Source organism: Adiantum capillus-veneris, chromosome 18, assembly GCF_014529385.1.
Source record: "Adiantum capillus-veneris isolate H3 chromosome 18, ASM1452938v2, whole genome shotgun sequence".
Taxonomy (NCBI): Eukaryota; Viridiplantae; Streptophyta; class Polypodiopsida; order Polypodiales; family Pteridaceae; genus Adiantum; species Adiantum capillus-veneris.
The window spans coordinates 78,408,861-78,426,700 of record NC_140948.1 but is presented as its reverse complement, the minus strand read 5'-3'; the positions used below and the strand labels follow the sequence as shown (position 1 = coordinate 78,426,700).

At 45.3% G+C, this 17,840-nt stretch overlaps 1 protein-coding gene across 1 annotated transcript in view; it reads right to left on the bottom strand.

Moving 5' to 3' along the window:
* LOC147435922 (isoamylase 3, chloroplastic-like) overlaps positions 1 to 17,840 on the bottom strand; it is a 205,298-nt gene that overhangs the window by 126,573 nt on the left and 60,885 nt on the right. The window contains exon 5 of the mRNA XM_086488826.1: positions 15,969 to 16,062. Coding sequence (XP_086344952.1) covers positions 15,969 to 16,062 — 94 coding nt within the window. The remainder of the gene's footprint in view (positions 1 to 15,968; positions 16,063 to 17,840) is intronic.

Below are 17,840 nucleotides of genomic sequence, written 5' to 3'. Positions count from 1 at the left end.
CAGCAGCGGCAGCTTTTTGACTTGCTTTATTCCACGCAAATTGCAAGAGAGAGAGAGACAGAGCTTTCTTGTAAATTGCTTTTATTTTTGGGACAGCTTTTGGGGCTCTGCTTTTGGCATCCCTTGTAAAACCTTTATAAGTGTGGGTAGGCCTTCCACTTCTCAGAGCATCTGGACGTAGAGTATGAGAATGAGAGCCTCCCACTCCCTTGTACTTTGAGTTGCAGATTAATACAAAAAGAAATACCGAAAGGGGCGCCAGTCTTTGGGGCCAATATCTCTAGGCACGGAACTCCGCCGGGCCGTGTCGAATCAATTGTGAACTGTGAACTGTTTTGAAGTGAATTCCTGTCGTGTTGCGGTAGAATCTTGACTTGGAGTGTCCAAGTTTGTTACAGTGGTATCAGAGCGCGGCCGATTTCTCTTCTACCGGGAAATCCGATCCTTTTTACACGGCACTTGTGGATTCAAACAGAGATAAGTCGACTTCCTCTGCATCCGAAGATGCGGGCAAAGATCATGAAGAAGATTCACGCCAGGAGTACGGCCCCCCTCGACCTACTCAGGTGGAGCTTGAAGCGATGGAGCGTCGACAACTGATCAACGATGCAACAAAGATGATGCTAAATTTTGCTGAGGACCCGAAATTTGCAAAATTTATGACCCAGACCTCCTTCGACGAGGTGCATTCACAATGGTGGCAAACCACAGAACAACCCCTCAAACCGGCACTCAAGAAACCTCCTACTCCAAGGATGTTTACAGAGCAAGATTTAGAAGAGGTGGTTGATACACAGATTTCTCAGCTTTTTGACGCGCAAAACAAGGCCAAAAAAGCACGACAAAAAGCAGAAGAAAAGAACTGACTTCTCGGGTTATTTGGGTTGTCAGTCTACCTTTTCCTTGGTAAGAAAGCAAAAGAAGCATATGCGATTTGAAGGAGTACCTAGTTCTTCTTCTTCTTCTTCTTCTTCTTCTCACAGTTCTTCTAGCTCCTCTGACTTGAGCGAAGAAGACAGAAAAGGGAAAAAGCGAAGTAAAAAGAAAAGCTTCGGAAAGGGCAAGAAAAAGGCAAAGAAGTCTAAATCTCGCCAAGTTGTTGACAGGTTCTACAAAGGACTCGTCTTCGGATAGTTCAGACTGTGACGACAGCAGCTTTTATGCAAAGAAGAAAAATTCTATAAAGCCAACCAATATGACTTTCTGGAGGATAAAAGCAAGAAAGTCCAAGAGTTTAAAGAAGGTGGACAGTCAATTAAATTTGACTCGTTTTCTGGATATCGAGATGCTTGGAAGGCTTTGGCCTTCATTCAGCAGTTTAACATTGCTTTCTCTGGAGGGCGTTACTCAGAGCACTACAAGATTCGGAGGGCTACCTCTTACTTCAAGGGAGATGCTCGAACTTGGTGGTCCATGCTTCTATTAAACCAGACAGCGCCAGCTAAATGGTTGAAATCTAAAGGTCTTTTTATTTCTTCTTGGTTGACTCGAGAGTACGAACATGACATACGAACTGCTTGGAACCATCTTCGGATGACCAAGAAGGATACATTGGACGCATATTGCGAGAGATTCTGGAGCTCTTTTCTACCAGCCTCTTCATTCAAGAAGATCTCATAGAACAGATTGAGCGGTTTACCTTGGAACTTCCTACAGAGATCCAAGATCACTGCTTAGAGCAAAAGTCAAATTCCATTCAGGAACTGATGAGTCGTACGAAACGGGGTTTTGCCATTCATTCGGGCAGTTTGACCTACCCCACAGATGAATGACGCAAAGGACGAACAGACTTCGAACAAGAGAAAGAGCAACCCAGAAAAGAAAGAAAAGGATGCACCACCCAAGCTCACTCTTCGAGAGAGAGCTCTCTACATCAAAGAGGGGAAATGTTTTGGATGCGGGGAAACTGGGCATATCTCCGCGAAGTGCCCTAAAAAGGCACCGAAAGAACCGAACGACAAGGATGAAGACAGACTTGAGGGTTCGAAAGCAGCTCAAAAATGTGGACGAAAAGGCAAGATGAAAGCAAGATTGGTTCTAGAGTACATGGGTACTGACCCAAGCACGATTGACGAGAGTATAGAACTTTGTCGAGCTTGGGGCAAAGTGAAAGACCAAGAAGCCTTGATCTTCTTTGATGGAGGAGCCAAGGCCAACTTCATTTCAACTGAATTGGCGGCGCGGCTCGAGATCATACCGGATCGGATGGGACCAATACCAGAGGCAGTTCTAGCGGCACCCGACAGAGACGTAACCATTACACCTGTCATTGGCAAACTTCGGTTGCATTGTCAAGGGTAGTTGGGGCATGAGGACTTCTACATAATGCCCTTGGAAGGTTGTGATGTCCTCTTGGGAATTTCCTGGTACCATAAGAACAACGTTGTGGTCGACTATCGGGCAAGAAAAGCGACTTTGACTATAGAGAAGGACTTTGACTATTGTACTTGATGTAAAACTTAAGGGTGAGGCTGTCCCTACTGTATCGGCTTCGGCCGTTTCAAAGTTAATGAAATCCAGTCTATTTGTTTACTCGATCTTCTTGAGAGAGTTGAATGATGAGGATAGGACAAATATGTTTGAACTTGATAAAGAACACCAAGATTTTCTCCACACTCATGCCGATTGCTTTTCAGAGGGCCTGTCAGGCGAGTTACCACCCGCTCTTCCTGAGGATCATACCATTGATCTAATACCTGGAAGCACACCACCGAACCGGCCACCTTACCGTGTGAGCCGAGCCCAGAACGAAGAAATTATGAACCAAGTGAAAGACCTCTTGGAAAAGGGTCTTGTCCAACCTAGTACTTCACTGTATTGCTCTCCAATGTTGTTGGTTTTGAAGAAAGACAGATCTTGGAGAATGTGCATCGATTATAGAGCTCTCAACAAAACACCATCAAGAATAAATTTCCAATTCCTAGGATCGATGATATTCTTGACCCACTACAAGGATCCTCGTGTTTTAGCAAGATCGATTTGAAGAGCGGATATCATCAGATCCGAATCGTGCCGGGAGATGTCTATAAGACAGCTTTTCGGACAACTTTTGGGTTATTTGAGTTTTTGGTGATGCCTTTTGGCCTAACCAATGCTCCTGCGACATTTAACCGGATGATGGACAAGATTTTTCGAGAGTACAAACTATTTGTTGGCACTTTCTTTGACAAAATCATTGTTTTCTCCAAGGATGAAGCAGAACATAGAGAACATCTGCTACTGGTCTTTTAGGCATTACAAGATCACAAGTTGGTGATTAATGCGAAGAAAAGTGAATTTTTCCTACCGAAGATGCACTTTCTGGGACACATTGTCTCAGCAGCAGCAGGAGTGCAGATGGACCCAGCCAATATAGAGACTATCCGTGATTGGCCTGATTTGAAGAACGTCCATGAAGTCAGAAGCTTCTTGGGCTTGTGTTCGTACTACTGGCGGTTCATTAGAAAGTTTGCAAAGGTTGCTTCCCCTTTGTATATCTTGACACAGAAAGGAGTCCCTTTCTCGTGGGGACCCACAAGGGTGACTACCTTTCAGACATTGAAAGAGAAATTGACTACGGGACCAGTTTTGACTTTGCCGGATTTGCAGAAGTCATTCGAAGTATATTGTGAAGCTTGTGGTCGTAGTCTGGGTGCGGTCTTAATGCAAGAAGGCCATGTCATTGCCTACGAGAGCCGATTGTTCTCAAGGCCGGAATTGACAGCATAGATCTAGGAGAAAGAGATTTTGGCAGTCATCCATGCTCTTACTCAGTGGCGATATTACCTACTCGGAGCTGATTTTACTATCTTCACAAACCATCAGTGTTTACGCTACTTATTGTCATAGAAGCAGCTATCGGAAAAGCAGATGCAATGGGCGAACATCTTGTCACACTTTCACTTCCAGATTGTCCATGTGGAGAAACAGAAGAATTTGGTGGCGGATGCTTTGTCCTGGAAGCCGTTGGTTCTAGCTATTTCCACGATACATCATAGGAGCTTCGAGGATATGGTCAAGCAGTATACCACAGATACAAATTTTGCAGATATTTTCACTCGAATATGGAACGGGAAGATAGTAGCGGGATATTCCATTCGGGATGGCTACTTGATGAGAAAAACCATGTTGTGCGTTAGACAGTCGTTGAGGGAAAAGGTTATGACAGAATGCCACTGTCCACCTTTTAAGGGTCACCGCGGCATTGCTACCACCTTGAAAGGTGTGGAGAAATACTTCTCTTGGCCGAGACTCAAGAAGGAGGTGGACGATTTGTGCACGGTTGATTGGTATGCGAGGTCAAGTTTGACAGGCATATAGCAAAGGGATTGTTACAGCCGTTACCCATACCCACCAGCCCCTGGGAAAGTATTGCAATGGATTCCATTTTTGATCTCCCGAGAACACAGAGTGGTCACGATGGTATTTGGACTGTTATTGACAGATTTAGTAAGCAAGCTCATTTCATTCCAGTGAAGAAAACAATCAAGCCTGATCACTTAGCGAGACTGTTTGTGGCCCAGATCTTCAGATTACATGGCTGTAGCAGGGCTATAGTGTCACTTCACAAGACAGACAGTTGGACAGTTGGTTACACTTGGTCTGGTTCACACTGGACGGACCCTTTGGTCTCGGGAGTGACACGTGGCAGGGTACCTACCGACGGTGGTCTAGTGGACCTCGTGGCCAGCTCACCACATGGCTGACATTTATGAGCCGTTGGTGGCCCTTTATGGTGTTACATATGAGTAGTAGCGGTTGGTCATCGGGATTATCTTCTTCACCTTTGGTCCAGCATCGTATCTCGAGAGCAGTGAGTCTATACACAGAGCACGTCTTCACCATCCCTGCACATCTGAGCCTCGACACCCCATTGTACCTGTGAGTCCTGGGCTAGAGCTGAGTGTGCTGCCACGCCAGAGTCTCTGTATCGGTACTTTGAGATAGTCGAGTCACTTGTTGTGGTCTACTCTACTGCTGCTGTTGTGTCTCTGTGAGCTAGGGTGTGTCCATTGTTTCCTGTTTTCAGTCTGTTTGAGTGAGATTGTCACGCACATTGCACTGAGGACCACCCACTGTAGAGAGCACGACACATTATTCACGCTACAGGTGCTCTCATTTTGGCGATCACGGTGGGACCTCAAAGGAAGTCTCACTCTTGTGGAGATAAAATCGTGAAGCTAATCAGTAGTTACCTGGCTCCGCACACTTGCTTACACTGTGGAGATAGTCTGCAAGTCTAGTCCTCTCTCGCCCTCGTTCAAGTCCTAGTCCTCGTCCTTGGTCCTTGGTCTTTGGTCCTGGTTTAGTCCTAGTCCTCGTCCTTGGTCCTTGGTCTTTGGTCCAGCTAGGTGGTCTAGTCACTGGTCCTGGACCAGGTGGTCTAGTCACCATCCTCACTTGTTCTGTGTTAGACCTGTGTTGTTCACTGCATGACACATACAAGGCGGTCAGTTGAGCGTCAAAGCGCACTATTGAGCCCTCTGAAGCACTATAACAGAAGACGCCCTGTGGTATCTAGTAGAAGTCCTTTAACCTCATCAACCATACCTCCACATACGACATCCCCCATTCCTTCAATGCCCATTCCTTCATCCGGTTCCATATCTTCCAGATCACCTTCTTCATTAAAGCTCTCTCCTATTCTGCTACAGCAGGCTACTGAGCAACAGGCTCAGCAAGGGGCCATGGAGCCGTTGGCTAGCGTTTTGGCTAAGGTAAACATCAAGTTCCCTACATTCAAAGGACTCTCTTCAGAAGATGCTGACGACCATGCAAGGAGGTTTGTATCTCTCTGTAGGGGTCGTGGTCTTAACAAGGAAGATGCTTATTTGGTACTCTTTCCATCCACCTTGGATGGCTTAGCAGACAAATGGTACAGCCAGTTTGCAGAGAACCATTTTGCAACCTGGGAAGCCTTAAGGCAACAGTTCTGTGCAGCTTTCAGGCCCGGTGACTACCAGGAGAAGGTGTTGGATGAGTTAGCCAACATGGTGCTCCAGCCAGAGGAGACTTTTGCACAGCTTATGACTACGACCAAGTCTCTGGTTGCCAAGCTTCCTCAGCAACCCGGTGAATTCATCGTTAAGAAGTGGGTGGAGAAGGCGCTTCCCAAAACTTCTCAACAAAAACTCCGAGAGAGTCTCCGACACGACGCCATTTTGGAGGAGTTCATTGCAGCTGCTACAAGGATAGAGGGGGCTAGGAAGCTATTCACCAACCCCCCTCACATAGAGACCCCCTCTGTGTTTTCGACAATCCTTCTGATCCTTTATCTTCTTTACGCAGGGAACTGGAAGCCCTAAAGTTACAACGAGCTCTTCAAGAGGAGAGGTCCTCGTTCTACCCACGTGGTTACCCCTCAAAATAAGCCGCCGCAGTTGGCAGAGGAGCCATCGGGCGTCCTCACCCGGGCCCAGAGAGCCGCTCTAGGTCTTACCATTCCATCAAGTTCAACTCCCCCACACATTCTCACACCAGTGGATACCCTGCCTGCAGCTGTTAACAAGCCATCCCCTACTGCCATGAAAGAATCCAAATCTTTGCTCTCTGATATTGATGAAGCTTTCTTGGAAGCAGTTTCCGATCTGCAGAAGATCAAGATACCATAAGAACGACAGGTAGATAAAGAGAAGCTTACAGCAGAGACAGTCTTGAAGAACACTTTCCAACAAGTGTCCCTTTATGACATGTTGCGGCTAGATGCAAATTTTAGAAGTGACACCCTTGCTATTATTCAATCACTTTATCCTAGAGCAGGTCTTAGTGGCAGGCACCTCCCAGTGCGACCATCAGAGTCCTATATGATATCCAATCCCGCTGCTCCACTCACTGATTATAGAAGCCCTCGCCTGACAGTGTCCGCTTTGGATCGGAAATTCTCAAGAGTGACAGTGGATGGCATCAACCTGATGCCCGAGTTCACTATGTTGGCTCTAGGTCTACAGCCTACTCGCCCCGCTCCCTTCACACTTACGTTGGCCGACCAGCGGACAATCTACGCAGTGGGCATAGTGGACAATGTGCCTCTGCAGGTACAAGACTTTACTTTTAACTTGGATTTTGTTGTGGTTCGTCTTCCCCAGGTCGAGGGCGGATTTCCTTTGCTCATTGGAAGACCATGGCTGCGACACACTAAAGCACTTCATGATTGGGGAAACGACGCAATGTGTACAAACTTCTGGCTCCCCGATGCAACCCATCCTCTTAGAAGGAGGTATGGATCCAGTGGTGCAACAAGTTTCTTTGTCAATGGAAACCAACCCTGAACAGGAACGGCCTACTACACCTGAAGGGTCAGACGAAGATCTGTTGGAGTGGTTGGAAGCTACCAAATCTATGCCTTGTTATGGAGTCTCTATTCACTCTTTGCCTGAAGGAACACCCTCTTCAAATGATTCCACAGTAGCTAAATCTAATGTGCCACCTGAGCCTTTGAAGAAGCAGAGAAGCAGGAAGAAATCTCCTCTACAGGAGTTCACTCCCCCTCAAACGTCAACCCCTTTGGTGTCTCTTTCTTCTTCGACCAGAAGAAAGCTCTCCTCTGTGTCTTACATACTCCATTCTCAGAGCCCGTCTTGCAGGATGAATTCCAAGATCTTGATAGGTATCTTGCTCATGATAGTGGTCTGCTCCTTACTTGTACCTATCTACCCTTACCCCCTCAAACTTACCCACAATCAGAATGCCCACATCCTTCGGGTTCACATTTGTGCCAAAGAGATCATCAAGAGCGCCGAACATTGTTGTTCCCATCAGCTACATGAGAGTCACCAAAACAATAGAGAGCATGCACTAATGTTCTCCCCTGCTACTGCTATTGTAGGCTCATGGCAGCAGGCCCTCCATTGGTGCTGGCTCCTACAGAATCCTCCCTTGGTGCAGGTTCCTGCATTCTGTTGTTTAGCAGATGGAATTGTCGACCGCTTGTCTACCCCTAGCCCTCTCCCTACCAACCCCTCGCCCTCACCCTCCCCCTCCCACCTACCTACACCCTCGCCCTAGCCCCTCTACCTACCCCCTCGCCCTAGCCGCTCTACCTACCCCTCACCCCCTTGCCCCTTCTCACTCGCCCTCGCCCTACCCTCACCCCTCGCCCTCGCCCTCGCCCTCGCCCTCGCCCTAGCCCCTCTACCTACCCCTCACCCCTCGCCCCTAGCCCCTCGCCCCATGCCCCTAGTCCCTAGTCCCTAGCCCCTCGCCCCTAGTCCCTAGTCCCTAGCCCCTAGCCCCTAGCCCCTAGTCCCTCGCCCCTAGTCCCTAGTCCCTAGCCCCTCGCCCCTAGTCCCTAGCCCCTCGTCCCTAGCCCATAGTCCCTAGTCCCTAGCCCCTAGCCCCTAGTCCCTCGCCCCTAGCCCTAACCCTACCCTTCCCCCTCGCCCTCGCCCTTGCCTCCCCTTGTCCCCTATTCCATCACCTCTCGCCCCTACCCTCCTACCCACCCCCTATCGCCCCTACCCTCCCTTGCCCTCGCCCCTACCAAGCCCCCCCTCGCCCCTACCCACCCCCTCCCTTCCACTTACCCCTATCTAGCCCTCCCCACCCCTCTCAGCCTCAGCTAGTTTTTACCCCCCACCCCTCAAGTTCCCCCCCCCCCCCCCCCCCCCGCATGATCAACTGGCTCTCAAGATTTCACTTGGTTGCCATCCTGTTGCTGTGAGGGCTTTTTCGTTCTGCCATCATGATGGAGCTTAACCCTATTTGCAGTGTTACTCGGGCTTATGGTCATAGCTCTTTTCGAGAAGAGTGTTGTTGCAAAAAGTGTGGCAAGGTTAATCTGCAACCATGTCATTTTCCTATCACTATGGTTAGGGAATATAAAGATGCGCTAGAATCAAACTGAACTTATCTCTTTGCTATAGAGCCTCATCTTTTGCCAATTGGAATTCTTATGCTATGCAACATAGTTACTCGGAACGGGCAATCGGAACGGGGAACGGGGAACGGCAACATGCATGAACTGCCATTCCCTGTTTCGGATACTCACGTTTGAAACACGGAACGGGGATCCGGAACGGGAAATTGGGATGGCAACGGGGAACGGGGACTTGAAAATGGCCATTCCCTGTTACTATGCTATGCAATCATGCATACTGGGTTCCTGCCTAGTTAGAGGCTTAAGGCGATTGCAAGCAGTGTAGTTTTTAACTCCACTTTTGAGGTATGTATGGTCATGGGCCTAACACCTACTTCAAGAAAGATCTACGGATGCAGTACCTAGTGGTTTTCCTTCACAGTTTTTTCAGTATTCCTCTCACGGAGACGGTGAGCGGTCTTGTGGCGGGCAACCTGTAGCAGGGCTACAGTGTCACTTCACAGGACAGACAGTTGGACAGTTGGTTACACTTGGTCTGGTTCACACTGGACGGACCCTTTGGTCTCGAGAGTGACACGTGGCAGGGTACCTACCGACGGTGGTCTAGTGGACCTCGTGGCCAGCTCACCACATGGCTGACATTTATGAGCCGTTGGTGGCCCTTTATGGTGTTACATATGAGTAGTAGCGGTTGGTCATCGGGATTATCTTCTTCACCTTTGGTCCAGCATCGTATCTCGAGAGCAGTGAGTCTTTACACAGAGCACGTCTTCACCATCCCTGCACATCTGAGCCTCGACACCCCATTGTACCTGTGAGTCCTGGGCTAGAGCTGAGTGTGCTACCACGCCAGAGTCTCTGTATCGGTACTTTGAGATAGTCGAGTCACTTGTTGTGGTCTACTCTACTGCTGTTGTTGTGTCTCTGTGAGCTAGGGTGTGTCTATTGTTTCCTGTTTTCAGTCTGTTTGAGTGAGATTGTCACGCACATTGCACTGAGGACCACCCACTGTAGAGAGCACGACACATTATCCGCGCTACAATGGCATGCCCGAGACGATTGTCTCCGACAAGGACCCCAAATTCACGAGTTTGTTTTGTAAAGGCTATTTTGGAGAACATTGGCACGCGGTTGTAGTTCTCGTCATCTTTCCACCCGCAGACTGACGAGCAATTTGAGATTGCCAATTCAGCGGTACTAGATTTATTGAAGTCTTACATCTCCGATCAGAAGACGCAATGGGAAAACTATTTACCTTTGGTCAAATTTGCCTACAATAACACGATACACTCTTTAACGGGGAAGGCGCCATTTGGAATTACTGAAGGTGCTACGAAGGTTCCACCCTTCCTAAGCACAAAAGATAAGATTTTTGAAGCCGATGAGTACACGTGTGACTTGGACATTACTTTTGCCAAGGTCCGCGAGGCTTTGCAGAAATCTCAAGAAAGACAAAAAAAGGCAACAGATCGCCATCATCGTGATTTGAAATTGAAGGAGAACGATTGGGTGCTCTTACGTTTTGAAAAGGCACGCCTGAGAAAGAAAAAGGGAAAGGAGAGGCTTTTTCCAAAGCTTAGTATGCGATACTACAGACCTTCCCAGATTTCCAAAAAGATGAATGATGTCTCCTTCACACTGAAGCTGCCCGATACTTGGAGAATTCACAATGCTTTTCATGTGATTCTCTTGAAGCCTTTTAAAGGCGATGTGCCCGAAGATGGGGAGTCTCATGAGCAACCCAAAGTGGAAGAAAACGAGGAGATCCTTGTTCCAGAACAGATATTGGCATATAAAGACAGAAACATTAAGGGTAAAGTGATAAGGCAGTTCTTGGTTAAATTCAAGAACTATCCTACATTGGATATGCGAAGTGGATGGAGGAGGAGGACCTAGCAAATACTCCTCAGATTGTGAATCTTTACCTTGAAGCATATGGATTAGCATAGTCTATTCTAAATGGAACCCCAAACTCAGCTTGGGCAGAATCTAGTGCAGCGAGTATGCACAAGAGGGGAGTTGCTCCGCTCCTTTGTCAACATATTGCCTCGATTTTTGATATTAAAGTCACTGATGTCTCTTTGAGTTTCAAGGATACTGTGAGGTGACAGTATTCTGTTGTGTGACTTTATGGATTGGAATTCCCGATAATATGAAATTAGTTTGTTTTTGACTTGTTTAAGTGCAGGAACTGAAAGACGAAATGATTGCAGTATTTTGGTCTAAATGATCTCGATAGACATGGTTGCAATAAGGATTAGTCAATGGGACATCTGTGAGATCCTGAGTGGATCTAGATGCAATTGCTAAATATGTTGCCGATAAATCATGGTGTGAGATTCGATGAATTTTTTAATGTGATTTGTCATGTGATGTCCTGTGATGTCAAGTTATGTTGTGTGATGTGACTGTCATGTGCTAGATGTGTGTTCCTAGTGCGTCGGTACTAACAGTCAGTGTCTGCTAAGATAGTTTATGGCTTCTATCTGTTTTGCAGGCGTAATTGAGGGCAATTACAATGCTTTCAAGAGGGCGGTATGTCACAAACTCGTGACGTGGCTATCCAGTACACACACACCCGCCCGCCCTACTGGGCTGCTGACGTGGCATGCCGTACAACCTCTTGAAAAATGAGGCGCCTTTTGCGGGGGTGATAATGTGGCAGTAGTGTAGGGAAGTCCGCATTTTCCGACGCTTTTTGCGGTGCTATTAAGGCAGCAGCGGTAGCTTTTTGACTTGCTTTATTCTACACAAATTGCAAGAGAGAGGGAGAGAGCTTTAGTGGAAATTGCTTTTAATTTTGGGACAGCTTTTGGGACTCTGCTTTTGGCATCCCTTGTAAACCTTTATAAGCGTGGGCAGGCCTCCCACTTCTTAGAGCATCTGGACACAGAGTCTGAGAGTTGCAGATTGATACAAAAAGAAATACCGAAAGGGACGCTAGTCTTTGGGGCCAATATCTCTAGGCACGGAACTCTGCCGGGCCGTGTCAAATCAATTGTGAACTGTGACCTGTTTTGAAGTGAATTCCTATCGTGTCGCAGTAGAAATTTGACTTGGAGTGTCCAAGTTTCTTACACATAAGCTATAGTCAGTCTAGTCTTTGCTGCTCTTCTCAAAGAAAATCTCGGCCCCGTAAAGACTACTCCCAAGTAAGTGTATGCATCTATATACTCCACAATCTCCTGACCATATGTGAAAGTAGGTGCTGATCTCCTGATCCACTTTGGTGGTGTTAAACACCATAACCTTGGTTTTACCAAGGTTTACACACAATCCACTATCCTCTGCAAAACTGTGTAGTGCATCCAAATGTGTTGCAACCCTCTGGTGAGTCAGATATCAACCCAATATCATCAGCATATAACAACAATGGGATCCACGTCCTTGCCAGCTGGGCACCTTTGTCACCCTCTTTGTCAATATAATCAGACATCTCATCAACATACATACCAAATAGAGTAGGAGACAATGGGTAGCCCTATTTCACCCTAATAGTAGAGTGAACTAAATCAAATACCCCTTCCGGAGTGCGTAATACAATCTTTACAAAATTCAAGGCCAGCACCTTTTACATCAAATCTCCCAAGAGAGGAGAGAACATGTAGCCCTTTCTCACTCATATGACCAAGTCTCTTGTGCCAAAGTTCCATTGGGCAATGAACTTCAGCCACGGCAACAAACTTGCCAGGTAAGGCCTTGCAATGCAAATAGTACAAAGTTCCCTTTTTACTGCCCTTCACAATCAGCATAGAACACTTTTGTATTTTCCAAAAGCCACCACCAAAGGTAGTGAAGTAGCCCTTTACATCCAATTGCCCAACTGATAGCAAACTCTTCTTGATGCCGGGCACATACCTAACATCATGCAAAACAAGCTCTTAGCCATTTTCCAATGCCAAGTGAATGGTGCCAACACCCTCAATGTCACATGCATAGTTATTACCCGAGTAAACTTTACCCAGGCTACCTGCAGTGTATGTGGCAAAAGACTCCAAAGACGGAGTTACATGAAATGAGGCACCACTATCTACTATAGAAGACTCAGACAGCCCATCATGTGTTGAAAACAAAGCATCAATAAGATCTAGCTTTGTGATGTACGTATCACTTGCCATAGCCAAAACATCATCAAAAGCACTCCAAGCTATGACAAGTGTTTCTTCCACATCAACAATTTCCTCTATGACCACACTGGAGGCCACATTAGCCTTGCCTACATCCTTTGAAGAAGAAGAGATGTCATCATCACTTTAGCATCTTTTGCATCCTTCTTACTCTTACCCTGCTGCTGTTTCTTCCTCTCAAGCTCTTGCTTGTAAAATTTGCAATTAGGCTTTTTATTCCCTCTGCTCCACATTGACAGCAAGTTTTTGTCTTGAGATTTTCCCACGCTCTTACTCCTGCTCTTGCCCCTAGTGGCCACGTTGTTCCTTTTATCTGACCTGTCCCTTAATTATAAGTTGTGCCACTGCCTTCACCACTGGCTTTCCTCCTAATCTCCTCATTGAGAATGGAGCCTCTTACACCATCAAAGGTTAAAGCAGCATTGTTTGACAATGGAACAACAAGCGCTTCCCAATTGTCAAGAAAGTCATCAAAAGAAAAATAGCTTTCAACTTGTCATCAAATGGTTGCAGCCCTGAATCCTGAAGCTGACTCAAAACACCTGCAAACGCATTCAAGCGCTCAGATGCAGGCTTTGCCTCATCTAATTCCATGTTTACAAGCTTTTGCATGAGATGAACTTGATTCATAGAAGTTTTATTCTCATACGAACTCGTCAACTTGTTCCAGATAGCATATGCAATGTCAAGACGCTTAATGTCAGTAAGCACATCATCTGACACAACCGTTTTGATATAAGCAATAGCCTTTTTGTTCAGCTTTGACCAATCTGCATCTGACAAGTTTTCAAGTTTTGCCGCAAGCAATACATCTTCGCAATCTTTAAGAAATAGAATACCTTGCATTCTTTCCTTCCACAAATCAAGGCCTGTGCCGTCAAATCTTTTGATTTCCATCAAATACTTTGACTCACTGCTACTGGTAAATGCATTTGAAGCCATTTTCAAGGAAAAACACGCAAAAATATGCTGCTGAAATTTTATGACAGCAAATTAATAGGTGAGAAAACAACCTATTTACTGTCCAAAAATCAGCACAAATGAGCCAAGAACAAAAGGCAGTGTATGGAGGACAGTGTAAATATGCATAAGCAGCATAAAACAGGGGTAAATTTCAGCTATAAATGCTGAAATTTTCACACAAAACGCAAGAACACTCCCACTATAGTGGTATCACCAAAAGTATGTGCAGAGACCCAAAACTCAGAGGTCTAAAGCCACTGCATTTATGTGATTTCAGCAATACATCATTCTGAATAGAACATTCCGCAAGTAATATACATGTGTTTATCACATAAATCTCCTGTACATATGAGAGGAGTCCCAAACTCTACTTAACAGGACCACAAACTGCAATACATGCTACAGATTCTCCCGAATTGCATCACATTTGCAAAAGCCCCAAAAATTTGCTGCTGAAATTTCTGAAAAGAGTATTGGCTTGTACTTTAATGATGCAATATAAAGAAATACCGAAAGGGGCGCCAAGGTTTGGGGCCAATAATCTCTGGGGTGGAACTCCACCACTCCGTGTCGCGTGTACTCTCTCTCTCTCTTTCAGTTTCAGTTGTTATTGAAATGCTAAAAGTCTATTCACTCTGTTCTTTTCCGTTGGCACGTGGTGCCCGTCTTGTGACAACAATCCATGACTGCTTGTGAGTAATGACTCCTAGCAGTACCTCCCTCTAAAGTAGAGATCTGGACTCTCTGCACTCCTCATCATACCACTTCCCAGGCTCAGTGTGTGGCTATACCTCTGCTGCTGTTGTGGTGTCTCTATCAATAGATAAGTGAGCTCCCCTAGAGGTCTCCCCGGATCCTCTGTGCATAAGCGTCTATAGATAGCATTTATGTAGACGGAATCAATCTCCGAAGTATAGGTAAATTGGGCATACGTAGATCTCTGTGCTAGTCAAGCTGTGCTGAACTGAATGAGACGATAAACGTGAGGAGAGCGATCTACTGCTACCCCAATAGGCCTGGTCCCGACTGTAAATTCCTGTATAGAGGGTATGAGACTGGGTTGAGCCAAAACTTGCTTCTCCTTCCACTCCTGCTTCTCTCGATCCGAAGAAATCTGTGATCTGCCTCTGAGGCTGTAGTGCTCTTTGTCTTCTCATTAGATTATCCCTTTGCCGACGTAGTTCCAGTACATACAAGCCTAAGCATCTTTGATCTTGGTATTGCATGATTCTATCGAGAGAGAGAGAGAGAGAGAGAGAGAGAGAGAGAGAGAGAGAGAGAGAGAGAAATGACATGTAGGTCTGAGAGAGAGAGAGAGAGAAATGAAATGTAATATTAATATTAATGTCTTTTAAAGGCCAAACTGACCTACAAGACCAAAGAGTTACATCATGGTGAATCTGATACAAGGTCTGGATAAAAGGAAAGAAACTAACTCAATATAGAGAGTTCAAAGCATGCTCTACTAAGCTATCATACGAGAGAAGAAGAAGAAGAAGAAGAGAGTTTTAACGTCGTAGGAAACTATCCCAAGAGACCTTAGAGATCTAGCCGACGAGGAGAGAGAGAGAGAGAGAGAGAGAGAGAGAGAGAAGAAGAAGTAGAGAGTTTTAACGTCGTAGGAAACTATCCCAAGAGACCTTAAAGATCTAGCCGACCAGGAGTTGAACTCAAGACCTGTTATTCAAGAGGGAAATGGCATAACCAATCTACCACACTTGGGTGATAGAAAGGTTATACAGCCGACCAGGAGTTGAACTCAAGACCTGTTATTCAAGAGGGAAATGGCATAACCAATCTACCACACTTGGGTGATAGAAAGGTTATACAGCCGACCAGGAGTTGAACTCAAGACTTGTTATTCAAGAGGGAAATGGCATAACCAATCTACCACACAGCCGACCAGGAGTTGAAACTCAAGACCTTTTATGAGAGAGAGAGAGAGAGAGAGAGAGAGAGAGAGAGAGAGAGAGAGAGATTGTATAACAGCCTAGTGAGTACAAAGTCCAAATTTTCTCCCTTAGGTGAGGTGGGCTACTTTGCCCTCATGGCTAATGTGTTGGCCTTGAATAAACTATGCTTACCTCAACACAAACATGCCACACATCTCCAGTCTTATTCGTCAAAGGGTTTAAAGAAATTTCAATCGTTGGATTTTCTGCGTCACTCGTTAAGAACCTGCATACATCAAAACGTAAATGCTGTCATACTATAAAGCAAAATGAAATGACCATACTAGTACTGCATACAATCTGCGTGTACACCAAATAACCAATCTACCTAAGACATCTGAAAAGTGAGTTTCTTTTTTGTCCCTCTGTACAGTTCACGAAATTCGACAAAAAGACCTTTTGTACAGCATCCAACATAATTTCCAGAAAGACAACACTACAACCAGGTTGTCTTTACATACTAAAACTCAATGTAAACATTCTTGATTGCAAGGGAAAAGGATATCCACAGATGGAGAGTTCCTTTCTTTTTACTGATTTTGTGACCGTCATTGGAGGCTACCAAATTATCCTCTGCATTTTCCAGCTTGCAAAGTAGGTTGATGGGTTAGGTCAGTCTAAGTTTGCTCCATTCAGTCAGTTTCCTTTCTCATCTTACATGTTATATTCCAAAATTCCAACCGCTGAAGCTCCTCTGCAATGGGCTGCATATCATTAACTGCTAGATAATTCCTCATTGACAGTTTTGTCTCCTGTCAGTAGCACTGCTTCCATATTATGATTCTCCCGCTCTCCTCACTGTCCTCTAGATTGATTATAAAGCTTGCCTCATTGAGCCTTGGAGCAAATCATTATAGGCCCTAGCGTTGTCCATTCCTAGCCATCATTTTCATAGGGTCAGGATGATAAGAGAGAAAGAGACAGCCTAAAGAAAATGGGCAAAGTAAGATCAAATCTCAGTAAATTCACGATAGCTTGCCCTATCATGCATGGCTCATTCTGCATTTAGAGTTATTCTACCCAACCACTCAGACATGTCATGTACTCAACTTTTTTCTTAAGAAGTTGTAGCTCTTCAATTATTGAAGCCAAAGACAAAAGAGCTGGACATACGATATGAAAACATAGCACATGAGCTCCATAAAAGTTCCATCTTTTATACATTTCACAAGCTCGAAAGGGCACCAATCAAAGGCAACATATACAGATTGAATAGGTAAAGGGTGTGTTATAATCGTGAAGAATCTACAAATTAGGTTTTTAAATATGCCTTGAACCCACGTGATATGGAGGGTTTACAAATAGTGAAACCCCCAAGAGCACGACTTGCTCCCCAGTTTGTGAGTGATCGTTTCAGATATGGTACACAAATATAATCTTCCAGGGGCTTGTGAATATAAAAACTCAATATAAGGGGTGGGTAGTTCTATTTTTTACACTTTTTCCACGTTCAAAAGGGTACCAATCAAAAGGTAACATACATAGATTGAAGAGGAAAAGGGTGTGTTATAATCATGAAGAATGTACAAATTAGGACTTTTAAATGGGCCATTAACGCACGTGATATGGAGGGTTTACATATGGTGAACCCACCAAGAACACAACTTGCTCACCCGTTTGTGAGTAATCGTTTCACAAATATAGTCTTCCAAAACAAACTCGTTGATAATTTCAAGCTATATTATCCTTGCATTAAAGTGCAGAAACATCATATTCAATCATTTGTTAATCCACACAATCCATTTAGGGAATTTCGGAAACATCTGTTTGTTTAGGTGCAGGGGAAGTGTTGATGGTGATAGCTCAAAATGAGTTCCCAGTACATACACAAGGTTCCTTTTACTTAATGAGAGAGATGTGAAATAGACAAAGAGAGAGAAGAGAGAATGATATTGTGAGTGAAGGGTGTGTGTGTGTGTGTGTGTGTGTGTGTGTGTGTGTGTGTGTGTGTGTGTGTGAGAGAGAGAGAGAGAGAGAGAGAGAGGAAGAAGAAGAAGAAGAAGA